General features: G+C 43.9%; 1 protein-coding gene across 3 annotated transcripts in view; it reads right to left on the bottom strand.

Annotated features, from left to right (window-relative positions):
• Positions 1-16,557, bottom strand: part of NUP155 (nucleoporin 155) — a 261,773-nt gene that overhangs the window by 25,672 nt on the left and 219,544 nt on the right. For all 3 annotated transcript variants that reach the window (XM_033932712.1, XM_033932698.1, XM_033932703.1), the window contains exons 30-32: positions 13,590-13,703; positions 12,036-12,156; positions 2,945-3,055 (exon numbers count right to left, since the gene is read on the bottom strand). In XM_033932712.1, the coding sequence (XP_033788603.1) occupies positions 2,945-3,055; positions 12,036-12,156; positions 13,590-13,703 (346 nt within the window). The remainder of the gene's footprint in view (positions 1-2,944; positions 3,056-12,035; positions 12,157-13,589; positions 13,704-16,557) is intronic.

Below are 16,557 nucleotides of genomic sequence, written 5' to 3'. Positions count from 1 at the left end.
CGGTGGTGGCGAAAAGGGCAAACAGAATGCTAGAAATGATAAAGAACGGGATCACGAACAGATCGGAGAAGGTTATCATACTGCTGTACCAGGCCATGGTGCGCCTTCACCTGGAGTACTGCGTCCTGCACTGGTCGCCGTACATGAAGAAGAATTACTCGAAAGGGTCCAGAGAAGAGCGACTAAGATGGTTAAAGGGTTGGAGGAGTTGCCGTACAGTGAGAGATTGGAGAAACTGGGCCTCTTCTCCCTTGAAAAGAGGGGACATGATCGAAACATTCAACTTAGTAGATAAAGACAGATTGTTCACCCTCTCCAAGGTAGGGAGAGCGAGAGGGCACTCCCTAAAGCTGAAAGGGGATAGATTCCGTACAAAAGTAAGGAAGTTCTTCTTCACCTAGAAAGTGGTAGATAATTGGAACGCTCTTACAGAGGATGTTATAGGGGAAACACCCTCCAGACAAAGTTGGACAAGTTCCTGCTAAACTGGAACTTACGCTAGTGAGGCTGGACTCATTTAGAGCACTGATCTTTGACCTGAGGGCCGCCGCGTGAGCGGACTGCTGGGCAGGATGGACCGCTGGTCTGATCCAGCAGCGGCAATTCTTATGTTCTTATGGATGCTCAGGGCAGCAGAGGAGACCAGTCTCAGCAAACGCATCAGCCAGATCCAAATTAAATACAGTGGCAGGAGACAGAAGAATCATAAAAACTGCATGGCAACTACTGCAATCGAGGTCAGGCATGGCCAGACATGAGAGCTCCTGAACAGGAAACTTTGCCACAGATGCCAGAGACCGAAAGAGCCCCAACGTGCCCACTGGATGTGTCAAACGAGCATGGTGTGAGGCTACGTCTTTCAGAGCTGTTGAATAAAATTCGATGAAAAGGCCTACACTGGCAGGGCTGTTGAGGTACACGTGTCATGTCACAGGCATACTGTGCCAGACTCCAAAATGGCTTCTGGGCGAATTTTTCTTCAGAAGTCACGGACACAGGACAGCTCCCCAGCTCAAGAGGACATGGAGGTGGCGAAGTCTGAAGCTCCCGCCCCCTCACCTGGCGTGCTACATGGTACACAAATGCTGATCCGGCGCCAATCCAGCACAATGAATGTCCACATTCAATAGATTGGGATGGACTCCCCAGCCCCTAATCGATTTTGAATCAAATCGAGGGGTTTTTGAGGCAGAAATAAAAGTTAGAAAAAAAGATCGAGTTTAAAATCCAAGATGGCCACCGACACAAATTCGCACCAAAAATGGCAAAAAAAACCACAAAGCAAAAAAAAAAAAAAAATAGCGCTTTGGGGTTTGGGATGGTAGGGGACCTGAACCCTACCCTCAGAAACTGTGAAAAATGATTTTTAAATCATTTTTACAAGTCACTCCCGATGTTGGGAAATAATATTAGGAAATAATGGAGGTAATAATAATAGTTTATTTTTTTATACCGCCAAACTATCAGTTCTTGGCGGTTTACACAATAGTAATTACAACAAGTAATTAAAATACAGATCCAAATAACAGTGTCTTATAAAAGAAAATAATACAATTCAATAAAGATACTGACTAACAAAATGCGACCCTAACTTATTCAAAGTAAAATATGCACAATACAGTCTCTGCAGTGCTATGCCTGTCAGTGTCATGTCAGTCAGGACTTTCTACCTCAGAAACTTCTCCAAATGATCAAAGTGGAAGGTCTTCGGACTGCCAGCCGGCTGGATACCGACTTATGACCTCCGCCCCCACGGATCCTCGCCCAGGCTGTCAGGAGCGGGAAAGGCAGAGCCTGTGCATTGAAACCCAGGTGGATTTTGCTCCAGATGCATACAGCCTGCACTTGAAACCTGTGACAAGGTCACAAGCCAACAGTCTCCCAGTGGAAGGGACCTTGAATCTATAAATGGTGGTACACAGCAGGCTGGCTCTACAGATCCACCAGAGCTTTTCTGTGAAGCTGAAGTCTGGCACCACGGGACTGCATCCTTTCCTCTGACATGGGACCATCGGGTAGGGGTCTCAAGGCACTGAAGCCACCAAGAAACAAACTTTAAGTGAAAAAATAAGAAATAGAAGCACAGCAACTGCAAAAGACTTCTACATGGACTGCTTGCAGAAAGTGAAACTAGATTTGTTTACCAGTTCTCAGGCTAAGGGGGTAGAGAGCATGTGCTTAAAAAAGTTGTGGATTTCTGTAATACCCGGACTGCGGGCTGGGATTGAACATTTAGCATATGGAATCCAGAAGGGACGTAACAGAATCTATGTTCCATTTCTATAATTTTTTCTAGCAGTCCATATCCACTGGAACAATTGTCTATCTTCCTGATCTCTGGAAAAAGCTCACATCTCATATTCATTCTTTGACTACCAACTGATACTTTCCAGAGCCTATATCAACTTTTATTTTTTTCCTGCATTCTAATTTATTTTGTTTTTCTAATATTGTCCACCAAACACATTTAAACTTCTCTCTGTATTATCAGGTGCTGTGAATAAAAGACATAAAATACTGCAATAAGGCTACATACACACTTTTGGGAAATGATGCAAATTTCCCTGATTTGTTCTGAGCATGCTGAAATGCTATTTATTATTAACAGTAGCTAGCTACACAATATTTGTGGAACAGAATATGAATTACAGAATCTCCTACCATTTAAAAATACATATCATATTAATAGATTTTTGTTGTTTTATCCTTATCAGCCAAAAACCCAAGGGAAAGTCATTAATAAGAATCTTGCTATGTCAAGTATTCGTATAAACAATGGGATCCACTTCACCATATTTTCTGGAGCTTGTGCATTTCACCTGTGATCCACATAAACCTTGATGACCCCATAAAGGGATATAAGCTTGAGCTTTCTGTATAGCAGTGTGCTTCAGAGTTCTGATATAATTTATACACTTCAGAGCACATAAAGTCAATTACTTACCTAGAGGAAAGTAACGAGGAGTGCCAGCATAAATTTTCCCGAGTAACACCATCTTTAAACTCAGTGCTTGCATTCTATCTGCTGGACTCATGCTTATGCTGTCATTCAATTCTGAAAGCAACAAATGAGCATAGGCACTTATTATAAAAGAAATAACATTATAGAAATGATACTCTCTTATGGGTATGTGAGTGGTTTTGATTTTATTTTTTTAATGTCCTGGAAAATGCACCAAAATTTCAAGCTGGCTGGGAAAGTCATTAATAGTATGAGATTTAGCTAGAATGAAGACAGGCAAAGAGAAAGAAAGCACAGAATTGATGGTACTTTGACCTTCAGGAGATCCTAAGTTGTAAAGAAAGCAAAGTTGTTTACCTGTAACAGAGGTTCTCCTTAGACAGCAGGGGAATGCAACCACACTTGCTGGTGAAGTCCTCTGACTGAGCCTGAGTGCCGGTGCTCTTCCCTAGGTATAGTAAATTTGTTTTTTGGGTGTTTTTTTTTAACTTATTGAGAATGTGCAGACACCTTGCCTTCCGAGCTCCTCCCCCTGCTTAGTCAGTTTTGTTACTAGTTTATAAGAAAGGTCTCATTATGTAGGGAAGGGGATGGTGGGTAGGCAAGTGTGGCTGCATTCACCTACCGTCTACGGAGAACCCCTGTTACAGGCAAGCAACTTTGCTTTCTACAGAGACAAGCAGGGGAAATGCAGGCATACTTGCTGGTGAGTCCCTAACTTCAAGAAGAAAAGGGAAGGAGGAACTAAATTATAGCACATATAAATTATGGAGGACTGATTGTCCAAATTGAATATCTTGCACTGAACTCTGGTCTAAACAATAGTGCTCAGTAAACGTATTTACTGAGGACCAAATTGCTGCTTTGCAGAAATCCTGAAGTGCAATTGAGGAAGCTGTTGCATGTACCTGATGTGCTCCAATTTGTCCGGGAGGATTTAGATGAGTTTTAGTATAGCAAAAGAAGATGCAATAGGCAATCCACGAGGATATAGTCTGTTTAGATACTGCTTTACCTTGAGTAGTTAAATTGAAGGAAACTAAGAGCTGATTAGTGTTGCGGATAGCTGCAATTCTTTTCAGGTAGAAAACTAATGCTCTCCTGCAGTCCAGGGCATGCAGATTTTGCTCTGCTGAAGAGTGTGAAGGAGGAAAAATGATGGCAAGGTTATTGATTGATTGAGATGGAAATCTGTAACAACCTTTGGAAGAAATTTTTGGGTGAATCCACATTAGCACTCTATTGGGGGAAAAATTGGAGGTATGGATAATAGATAACTAGTGCTTGCAATTCACTAACTCTTCTTGCAGAAATAAGAGCCACGGGGATGGCTGTTTTGCAAGTTAGGAAAGGTAATATGGCAGACATCCAAGGTACAAAAGAATCTTTCATCAACTGGTCCAAGATAATATTAAGGTCCCAGCTGGAGGTGGAGTTTGAAGTGGAGGCCAAAGGTTAGTGAGACCTCTGAGGAAACGAGAAACTAGAGGGTTATGTAAAATTGGCTTCCCATCTAGAAGGTGGGATAGCTGAAAGATGAAGATGCACAGAACTGGTCTTAAGGCCCGAATCTGATAAGTGGGACAGGTATGCTAAAATGTGATTGATTGGGCATCAAAAGAGATCTGGAGCTTGAGAACGTGACCAGACGGAAAAACATTTCCACTTAACTTGATAAGATTTGCTTGTGGACCGGCATCTGGCTGCAAAAAGAACCATTTTCCCTGATGGAGAGACTGGGATGTCAGCAAAGATTGACTGTTCAGTTTCCAATGCATGCCATGAGATGATCCCCTAAAGGAAGTGAAGGGGAATCGAAAAAGTCAAGGAGCATCAGATACCAGATTTCCAAAGGCCAATGAGGAACAATGAGACTCATTTGAGCGTAGCCTCTGGCGACTTTCTGAAGAACTTTGGAAATAAGTGGAATTGGAAAGGCATATAAAAGAGCAAGATTTCATGGGATGGAAAGTGTCTCTTGCCAGTGCATGATGTGCAGGACATAGGAGCAATACTTGGTGCACTGAGCATTGACTTCGGAAACAAAAAGTTCTATTACAGGGGTGCCCCATTGTTGAAGAATGTGTTGTATTACTTCTGGATTTTGACTGAAGTAGGAGAAAGACTAGAGTTATAAAAGATAGGCAGTACCAGTGACAGAAGGAAAATGATCAGATTCAGTGAACGATGGTTACATTGGGGCAAGAAAAAAGAAAAAAACATTAGGACTTGTATACTGATTTCTTTTTTCAGTTATATATGCACACTCAAAGCGGAGCTGTGGCAAATTAAGTGATTTGCTCAGGGTCACAAGCAGAAGTACAGGTTTTTAACTTACAACTCTAGAGTGCTGAGGCTTTAGATTTAATCACTATGTTACACATGAGTATAGCTGAAAAAATAGGAGTGCTGAGCAATTTTTGTTTGTTTGAGTTTTCGGTTTTTAGAAGTTTCAATGATGGGTGAAACTGCTAGAGAGAAAGGGTAAGCTATTAGTATTGAAAAAGAGATAGCCTACTGCAGTGTTCTTCAATCGCCGGTCCGCAGAAATTTTCTGACGGTCCACAGGGCCGACACCTCCATCAGGCCCAAGAGATTGTTAGGTAGCCGCCGGTCCTCGGTACGATCAATGTGGCGTCTTCGGGCTGGCTCCCTAAGTGCTGCAGTGCACAAAGCCGTTGGAAGCAGCTCCTACCCACGGCCTGCGCCTGACCCGGAAGCCTTCTCTCTGACGTCGCAACTTAGAGGGAAGGCTTCCAGATGAGGTGCAGGATGCGCACGAGGAGCCGCTTCCCACAACTTTGTGCAATGCAGCACTCAGGGAGCCGGCCCGAAGACCCTGCGTTGATCGCACCGTGGACCGGCCTGAAGCTAACACCGGGGAGCAAGCCAGAAGGCAAGGCACATGGAGGGAGAGAGACAACAACGGTAGGGGAAATGCTTTTATTTTTTTTATTTAGTGATTTTACATCTGCCCTAAATGTCTGTCCTGTCTGTTCAGGAAGAAATGTATTTGTTTGTTTTTCTCTGGGGGTTGTACTGCTTGCAGAGTCCTGCATTTGCAAGGGATTGTTTGTGAATATTAGTACTTTTAGTTTTTGGTCCTGCATTTGCAAGGGTTTGTTTGTGAATATTAGTACTTTTAGTTTTTGGTCCTGCATTTGCATGGGGTTATCTGTTTTCTGGTAGGAATGAATGTTGAAAAGCATACAGTGTGCTTTGTGTATTTTAATTTTGTGGTTAACCATTATGTGTTGTTAATACGATTATATTGTATGTGGGTATATATGAAAAATGGTGTTACAATTAGTATTATTATATGGGCAGGGTCTGGTGCGGTGATTGGGTGGCGAGAGGCACGACTTAGCCCAGTATTCTTCAACTATCAGTCCGTGGACTGGTGCCGATCCACAAAATAATTATTTTATTTCTGCCGGTCCATAGGTGTCAAAAGGTTGAAGAACACTGGCCTACTGTATATGAGGCACAGAAAAGGATATGGTTCGAGTTACGCTACCCTTTTGGGTATCTGAATGGACTGCTAAGTAATCATATTGAATCTAACTAACAGATGTGCCTGGTTCCATAGGTATCTGAGAATCAGTATGAGAGAAAGCATAGCACTCTATGTATAATTTGAAGTGTTCTTGTTGATTTCAGGCTGAAACCTGTTGTCCTGTTATTTCAAAATACTTTCAAGGCAGATGAATCAAGAATGCATGGCCAATGTTGAGGGGGTATTTTTTTGTGAGAGGCTCTGCCAGATTGGCCTTGGAAAGGGTAGCACCTGTTCAGAGAAAAAGGTAGAAGGTTTTGCACATTCGTTGCATCAGACAGTGAGCTATGGTGCTTCCCAGGATACAATGAAGGATAAATTCTAAATCTGGTTATATGTAGACGTTTGAGGCACTATTTCCCATACTGAGTATGACTCTGATAACATATCTAGAAGACCTAGACTAGGTGGAAAATAGATTAGATAGATAAGAACAACAGAGATTTGCAGCAGGCAGTACTAGGCTGCGACATTCTATAGAAAAAGAGTAAATAAATGCAAAAAAAGACATGTGTCTGAACATGTCCTTTAGCAAAATTCTGGCATATTACTGATAGGAGCTAATTTTCACTGAGGGGCTCCTTTATAGTCTAGTTGTAGGAGAATAACAGAGTAGACACCAAAGAGGGAGTGGAAAATATGAAAAAGGGTCTGCAAAAGTTAGAGGAATGGTCTAATGCAGTGGTTCCCAAACCTGTCCTGGGAGACCCCCAGCCAGTCAGGTTTTCAAGATATCCCTAATGAATATGTATGAGAGAGATTTGCATACCTGTCACTTCCATTATATGCAATCTCTCTCATGCATATTCATTAGGGATATCTTGAAAACCTGACTGGCTGGGGGTCCCTCAGGACAGATTTGGGAACCACTGGTCTAATGCCTGGCAACTAAAATTCAATGCAAAGAAATGCAGAGTAATGCATTTGGGGATTAATAATCGGAAGGAATCATATATGCTGGGAGTAAGACATGTCGCATTGTCCCTGTAGGATTTGTCCTGCTGAGGCCCTCGCACCGCGCCAAAGAGTCCCCAGACTCAGAATGTAGGTGTTCGGCGCCAAACTCCAAAATGGCCTCTGGGCTATTTTTCAAAAATCATGGACCCAGGCTGGCTCCCCAGCCCTGGAGAACCCGAAGAAGGTGAAGTCCAAAGCTCCCGCCCCCTCCCCCAACACAATGCAGCACATGATATAGTTGCTGATCCAGCGCCAATCCAGCATAATCAATGCACACATTCAACGATTAGGGGCTGGGGAGTACATTCCAAATTATTTTTAATTGAATTGAGGGGTTTTGAGGCAGAAATAAAACTCTGAAAAAAAGATTGATAAAAATCCAAGATGGCTGCTGCCAGCGAATTTGTACCAAAAAAAAATCCCAAAATAAAAAATAGAGATTTGGGGTTTGGGGAGGTGGGAGTCCTGATCCCTAACCTCAGAAACTCTCAAAAATGAGTTTTAGAGAGTTTCAAATAGCACCCCAAAAGTTCACATAGGAAATAAGGAGGGTGAATGCATGGTGTTTGAAGTGCCTGCCTGTCAGCTCTTTGAATTGCAGCTTAATGGAGTAAAGGGATGATCTGCCTCAGAACAGCTCTAAAATGACCAGACTTGAAGATCTACGGACTGCCAGTCGGACGGACACCAAATGCAACCTCTGCCCCCAAGGATCCTCTACACGCGACCGGGGGCGGGAAAAGCAACCTCTGCTCTGAAACCAGAGGAGTTTTACTCAGGATGCATACAGCCTGTGCTTAAACCCCTGCCAAGGTCAAAGGGCAAGTGAGCTTCCAGGAAAATGGACCCCAGGTCCAGGAAGAGTGGCACACAGCAGGCTTGCTCTACAGATCCACCAACGTTTTTCAATGAAGCAGCAGTCCAGCTCTGCGATACTGCGTTCTTTCCTCTGACAGAGGACCACAGCAAAGACAAATATTAAGAAAAAAAATAAGAAAAAGATGCAGAGCAAACCCTATCTGCACAGATTGTACTACAGGGGGCTCTAACGCTCTCTCTCTGGGGTGGGAGGAGCATGTGCTCAAAAAAGTGTTTGTATTTCTGAAACTCCCAGATTGCAGGAAGGGTTAAACACCTAGCATACTGAATCCAGAAGAGATATAATAGAATGGCAACTTGCTGACATCCCACCTTATATATATCCATGAAATATGCATGTGACACGTGCATTCATTCATTGTCTGTGCATCCCTGACATTAGAGGTAGGTGATGGTCATAATAATGTGTCTCAACTGTGTATTTTACAACTTGCTGAACCAAACCCTAACTATGAAAATGGATGTTCCAAATAAAATTTTATAGAAAGCTGACAACATGCAGTCTCAAAAAACTACTATTTTATTTTATATTTATTTACCGTATTTTCACATAGATAACGCGCACCCGTGTAAAACGCGCACACGGGTATAGCGCGCGAAAAACACAACTTTATGTACAGAAATTTTTATATACCGCGCACACACGTATACCGCGCATGCCGCCCCGACTCCCCCGTCGCCGCCCGACTCTCCTTTCGCCCGCCCCGACTCTCCTCTGGCCACCCCGACTCTCCTCTGGTCCCGACTGCTCGTTTCCAGCCCTTCCCCGAGTCTCCTCTGGTCCCGCCTGCTCGTTTCCAGCCCTGCCCCGAGTCTCCTCTGGTCCTGCCTGCCCGGCAGGACCACTCGCACCCCCACCCCGAAGGACCGCCGACTCCCCGACAATATCGGGCCAGAAGGGAGCCCAAACCCTCCTGGCCACGGCGACCCCCTACCCCCACCCCGCACTACATTATGGGCAGGAGGGATCCCAGGCCCTCCTGCCCTCGACGCAAACCCCCCTCCCTCCAACGACCGCCCCCCCAAGAACCTCCGACCGCCCCCCCAGCCGACCCGCGACCCCCCTGGCCGACCCCCACGACACCCCCACCCCCCTTCCCCGTACCTTTGGTAGTTGGCCGGACAGACGGGAGCCAAACCCGCCTGTCCGGCAGGCAGCCAACGACGGAATGAGGCCGGATTGGCCCATCCGTCCCAAAGCTCCGCCTACTGGTGGGGCCTAAGGCGCGTGGGCCAATCAGAATAGGCCCTGGAGCCTTAGGTCCCACCTGGGGGCGCGGCCTGAGGCACATGGTCGGGTTGGGCCCATGTGCCTCAGGCCGTGCCCCCAGGTGGGACCTAAGGCTCCAGGGCCTATTCTGATTGGCCCACGCGCCTTAGGCCCCACCAGTAGGCGGAGCTTTGGGACGGATGGGCCAATCCGGCCTCATTCCGTCGTTGGCTGCCTGCCGGACAGGCGGGTTTGGCTCCCGTCTGTCCGGCCAACTACCAAAGGTACGGGGAAGGGGGGTGGGGGTGTCGTGGGGGTCGGCCAGGGGGGTCGCGGGTCGGCTGGGGGGGGCGGTCGGAGGTTCTTGGGGGGGGCAGTCGTTGGAGGGAGGGGGGTTTGCGTTGAGGGCAGGAGGGCCTGGGATCCCTCCTGCCCGTAATGTAGTGCGGGGTGGGGGTAGGGGTCGCCGTGGCCAGGAGGGTTTGGGCTCCCTCCTGGCCCGATATTGTCGGGGAGTTGGGGAGTCGGCCGGGCAAGAGGGCTTGGGCTCCCTCTTGCTCCAATCGTGGATGCGGGTGCGGGTGGGAGCGCGTGCGAGCGGTCGTTCGGGGTGGGGGTGCGAGCGGTCCTGCTGGGGGGGTGAATCGGGCGTCGGGCGGGGTGGGAACTATGTAGAAAAACTTTTGTATAACGCGCGAGGGGTATGCGCGGTAGGTAAAAACGCGTATAACGCGCGCGTTATATGCGTGAAAATACGGTATATTTATAGCCCGTTCTCTCCAGGAACCTAGAACGGGTTACAAGGATACATACACAAACTTTTCATAAATAGATACATACATTACAGAGTCAATAACATGCTACAGGATCAAAACACAAAGCTATAGAATCAATAACTTACAACTTATAGAGAATGTGACTAAGAACACATGCTTTGCAGAATCTAAGAAAATAAATCATGGGTATTAACATATCTGCAGTGAACAGCAGAAGAACTGGTTAACAGGAACAGGTGTTCTGAGGTAAGGTACATTGAAGCAAGGTCTGTCAAAGTTTGAGACCAGAAAGATCTGGTTCATGAAAAGAAGTGTCTTTACTTCTTTCTGTAAGGTCAGTAGGTTACCAATTGTTCTAATATTGACAGTTGCTCCATTTTCACCCCACTTCTCTTCTCTCCAGAGCAGCTAGCCAAATGGCCCAGGACATCAGGCTGGCTGAGGGCTGGAAGGGAAGTGTTGTCTCAGCCTGAGCTCTCAGTATTAATCAAACTTTGGTTAATGGGGTTCCTAACCCAGGCATTTTGCACTTTTACTTATGATGTGTTCACATTTTATGGTTGCAAAAAGCAAGAGAGACCATCATGCTTCAATAAAATTTTCAGTATTTAAGGTGTCACTGGTCTCTGCTAGTTTTGCAACACAACATAGAGTGCCAGGACCAGCCTCTCCATTTTTTAACTTAATGTAAACCACTTAGATAGGTTCTTTTTTTTTTGTTGTTTTAAATTTTTTATTCATTTTCATACATCCACAAGTGTAACATAGAAATTTAAAACAATCTCATAAAACATACACTTGAATTCCTTTCATGTACCACTGTAAATACAATATATTATTCTGTATTTATGAACAAAAATAACTGAAATATATGTATTACCTAATATGTATAATAATTGTTATTAAAATTTAAACCCCCTCCTTTCCCTCCCCTCCCAATACACATAACAATTATAATAAAAATAATGACAAATATTTTATGAGATAAATTAAATAAAATGATACCCACCTCCCCTCCCTTCTTAATAAGATTTTTATTATGGGAAAATGATTTCATTCATTACAGAAATCTGCTAATGGTCCCCAGATCTTCTGAAACTTGCCAAAATAACCTCTCTGTGTTGCTAATGCACGCTCCATTTTATATATATGGCATACGGAATTCCACCAGAAGTTATAGTTTAACCTATCATAATTTTTCCAGTTATATGTAATTTGTTGTACTGCTACCCCAGTCAATATAAATAAAAGTTTGTTATTGTTTGAAGAAATTTGACTCTTTGCTCTCATTGCTGTGCCGAATAAGATAGTATCATAAGTCAAGGCTACTGGATTTTCCATCATCCTATTTATTTGAGGCCAAATTGAATTCCAAAATAATGATATGAATGGACAATAGAATAATAAATGATCTAATGTCCCAGCCTCAAGATGACAGTGCCAACATCTATTAGACCTAGAGCTATCTAATTTTTGTAAGCGAACAGGGGTCCAAAAAGCTCTATGCAAAAGAAAAAAACAGGTTATTTTTAAATGATACATTAATGAAAACTGAAATGTGAAAGAAATAAAATCATTCAGCACATGAACTTGTTTAATAGTGCACAAAAAATCCAGGAGATACAGGTATAAGCACAATTACAAAGGAGTTAACAACATATGAGAATCCCTTTTACCCCCAACAACTGGTTTTACCTCGCTCAATGATTTCTTGCCAAAGAGTTTGTACCAATATAGGATCCGAATGTCCTGCACAATGTATAATTGCAAGCTTGCACTCAGATAGCTTAAATGGATCAGCAAACTCTCCATATAACTGCAGAAAGGAACAAAGGGCAATAAATATCTTTCCCATTTTACTAATATTTAGACATTTTAGTATTTTCATCCTTGTAGATCTGAATGCATCAAATTGCCAGCTGTAATAAAGTCACAATTTTTGTTAGAAATGTGCTATATATACTACTTTATTTGCCAATAAAAAATACTAGAGGGGAAAATAAACATATTTTACGTTCATGTAGCTGGAGAATGTGTGAAATCAGTTAGCTTAGCAGGGGTTAAAAAAGGTTTTGATAATTTCCTAAAAGAGAACTCCATAGGCTGTTATTGAGATGGCTTGGGAAATCCACTGCTTATTCCAAGGAAAAGCAGCCTAAAATGTTTTACTACTTGGGACCTGTGTTGGCCACTGTTGGAAACAGGATACTGGGCTTGATGGACCTTCAGTCTGTCCCAGTATGGCAATTCTTATGTTTTTATGATTGGCAGGCTACACTGGGGACCTAGGAGGCCAGATGTCAGGCAGTGGCTATCTAGTGCTGCTAAATGCTCAAAACATTGAAGAACATTTGCTCTGACAAGAGAGAGATAGATGAAGGAAACAAGTTGGAATCTTATATGTACTTTATCCTGGTTAGGGAGAAAGCAGAATAACTGAGTAGAAGATATGAGCCTGGCAGTTGATTTTTTTTCAAGCTTTAATAAAAAGTTAAAGAGAAATAATAAAAATAAAACGTAAAATGTTAAATAACATTCCCCCCTAAATTGGATGCCCAATTGGTGACATTGCAACAAGCTGGTATAACTGGAATTAAGGATAGTTTTATTATCCACAGGACTTTGGAGAAATTGGAAAATCAATTTAGGTCATGTAATTTAAGGATTTTGAATTTTCCTCAGTGTCAATTGCTATTAAGAAAATATTTCAAGGAAGTAATATCCCTACCTAATTCTGATTTTATTGTTATTACTAACCCCTCCCCCCCTTTTACATACCCCTATTCTTGCTAGGCTGGTATTAAATTTTTTTTAAAAAAATTCTACTGTGAAAGTTGGCAACTGAAATATATAGCCTGCTTAATGGTTGCTACTTACAGTGATATCCAGTGACTGAACAGTAATTTTTACTGGCTGCAATATCTGTTGCATGGAAGAGTAACACCCTGTCGTTAAATATCCTTTGAAATCTGTTCATGGATTTGATATACTACCTTTCAGTGGTACATCCAAAGCAGTTTACATTTATTATATGCAGGTATTTTCTCTGTCCCTAGTGGACTCACAATCTGTTTTTTACCGCAGGCAAATGGAGAGTTAAGTGACTTGGCCAGGATCACAAGCAGCTGTAGTGGGAATTGAACCCAGTTCCTTAGCCCAGTGGTATATAATGATCTGATATCAAACTTGATGCTGTCCCTACATTTTTGAAGAGCAGTTACACACACTGGTTTATATATTCAGGATTACCTTTGTGATGTCCATCAACTCAGAGTCAAGTTGTGAAATAGCATCTTGTACTGAGGATAGATGAGAATGTTGCCTTGCCAGTGTTTCCTGGATCTGAAGCTGTATCCTAGCAACCTGAAAGGATGAACAGAAGAAAACTGATAAGTTAATCTGCTTTAATTTCTGAGTTCCAAGAAAAGCTAAAGCAGTAACACTTAAACTGAATTAATGCTCATTAGGAACCTTCTGTTTCTAGGCATTTTAAATGGACTGCAATACAAATATAAGACTTCTAATATCATAGCAGGAATCGCTTTCCAGCAGAAACTTGAGGAGCAAGGATCTCACTCTTAGAGTACTATATTACAAAGAAATAAAAAAAAAAAAAAAAAAAAATCGGGATATTGCAGGGATTGGTGGGTACCTGGAATACCATCCAGAAGGAAGTGGTGAAGACAAACAGTGATGGAATTCAAAAAAAGCATGAGATAAAAATAGAGCACTCCTTTGTGGTAAGACAAACGTTGGGATAACATGCATGAACTGGTGCTTTAGCTCAAACAGCAGTAAAATGGCATTTAAGATGGAGGAAAAGAGAAGTAAGTTGAATAGAATGCATTTAAAAGCCCAAAAGAAAGCATGGGAATGTATCCTGCATGGAAAAGCATTTTCAGTCTAACCTAAGGTGACCATACGTCCTGTTTTCAACGGGACAGTCCCGTTTTCGGGCCGACTGTCCCGTTGTTCTGACCCACCGCTTCGGGACACCAAAAATGTCCCGTTTTCAGGGACAGCGTCCCGAAGCTGTGCGCGGGGCACCAGGACAGCCGATCACTTTCCCTCCCTGCCGCGCCGATTGAAACGCTGGGCCGCCGCCGCTGCTTCTTGGCTTCTTCCCATCGTCAATTTTGACGTCAGAGAGGAAGTTCGGGCCAGTCAGGCAGCGATTGGCTGGCCCCGAACTTCCTCTCCGACGTCAAAATTGACGTCGGGAAGAAGCCAAGAAGCAGCGGCGGCGGTCCAGCGTTTCAATCGTCGCGGCAGGGAGGCAGACTGGAAGGCAGTGGCGGTACACGGGCGGGCAGGCAGGGGGGTTTGAATCCGCAAGTGGGGGGGGTGTTGAATCTGCGGGTGGGGTGGTGTTGAATCCGCAGGGGGGAGTGTTGAATCGCGGGGGGGGGGGGAAGTGTTGAATCGCGGGGGGGGGGGGAAGTGTTGAATCGCGGGGGGGGTTGAATCTGCGGGGGGGGTTGAATCTGCGGGGGGGTTGAATCAGGCACTGGAGAGAGGGAAGGAAGTAGGCAGGCAGGCTGGCTTCGGGGGGAGGGACAAAGGCAAGAGAAGACAAAGGAAGGAGGCACTGGGGGCACTAGGGACACAGGACAGGCATTGGGGGCACTATGGACATGGGAAGGAGGCATTGGGGGCACTATGGACATGGGAAAGAGGCATTGGGGGCACTATGGATATGGGAAGGAGGCACTGGGGGCACTAAGGACATAGGAAGGAGGGAGGGAGAGAATAGAAAGGGACAATTGTTGGGCCTGAGTGCAGAAAGAAAGAAAGAAAGAAAGGATACACAGTAAGAAGGAAACACAACCAGAGACTCATGAAATCACCAGACAGCAAAGGTAGGAAAAATGATTTTATTTTCAATTTAGTGATCAAAACCTGTCAGTTTTGAGAATCCCAATGTGCCCCTCTCCTTCCCTCCTGAGTCCCAATGCGCCCCTCTCTCTCCCTCCCTCCATTCTGTGCCTCCCTCCCATGGATGTTTACCTTCTTGTGGCTGGCTCCCTCTACCTTCCAGCCAAAGTTATTTCTCTTCACAAAGCCAGGGGCAGCGGGCTCCTACAAGCGTCCCGCGGCTGACCTGGAAGCCTCTGCTTTGATATCGGCTTTATGAACAGAAACAACTGCAGCTGGAAGGAGGAGGGAGCTGGCCACAAGAAGGTAAACACTCACGGCAGTTAAAATTTAATGCAAAGTGCAGAGTGATGCATTTTGGGAGTCATATTCTAGGAGAGGTTGATATGCACAGACAGGGAGAGGGACCTTGAGGTGATAGTGTCTGAGGATCCTCTGGCGATAGAACAGTGTAACAATGTGGTGGCCATAGACAGAAGGATGCTAGTCTGCATAGAGAGGCATAATAAGTAGAAGATAGGAGGTGTAGAAGCCTCTGTACAAGCTGTTGGTAAGGCCACATCTAGAGTATTGTGTTCAGTTTTAGAGACTGTATCTTGCTAAGGATGTAAAAAGACTTGAAGTGATCCAGAAGAGGGTGGCAAAAATGGTATGGGGCTTTCACCAAGAAACACATGAGATCAGAAGACCTGAATATGTACTCCCTAGAGGAAAGAAGCGACAGGGGAGATATGATACAGATGCTTAAATACTTAAAAGATATTAAATATAGAAGCAAATCTCTTCCAGAGAAGGGGAAACAGTAAAACTAGAGGACATTATTTGATTAATAACTTAATACACCATTAGAACCAAGGTTTTAAAGCTGTTTATGTAACTAAAAATAATACAGTATAAAAATTACAGTACAACTGAAAACCTTCACAACAGTCAAAACCTAAAATCCAGAAAAGAATATTCAAAAATCCAGGTCTTTAATGGACCAGAGGAAACATGGATTCACTAGAGGTAGGTCTTGTCAGACAAACCTGATCAATTTCTTTGACTGGGTGACCAGAGAATTGGATAGAGGATGTGTGCTAGATGTGGTGTATTTAGATTTTAACAAAGCCTTTGACAGTGTTCCACACAGATGTCTAATAAATAAACTGAGTACCCTCAGGATGGGTCCCAAAGTGACAGGCTGGGTCAAGAACTGGTTGAGTGGAAGGCGACATAGAAGTAGTGACCAATGGAGATCACTCTGAGGAAAGGGATGTTACCAGTGGTGTGTCTCAAGGTTCTATTCTTGGGCCTCTTCTTTTTAACATTTTTATAAACGATATTAGTGAAGGGTTGTCAG

The sequence above is a fragment of the Geotrypetes seraphini genome, chromosome 1 (assembly GCF_902459505.1).
Source record: "Geotrypetes seraphini chromosome 1, aGeoSer1.1, whole genome shotgun sequence".
Classification (NCBI taxonomy): Eukaryota; Metazoa; Chordata; class Amphibia; order Gymnophiona; family Dermophiidae; genus Geotrypetes; species Geotrypetes seraphini.
This window is presented reverse-complemented; position numbering and strand designations above follow the sequence as displayed.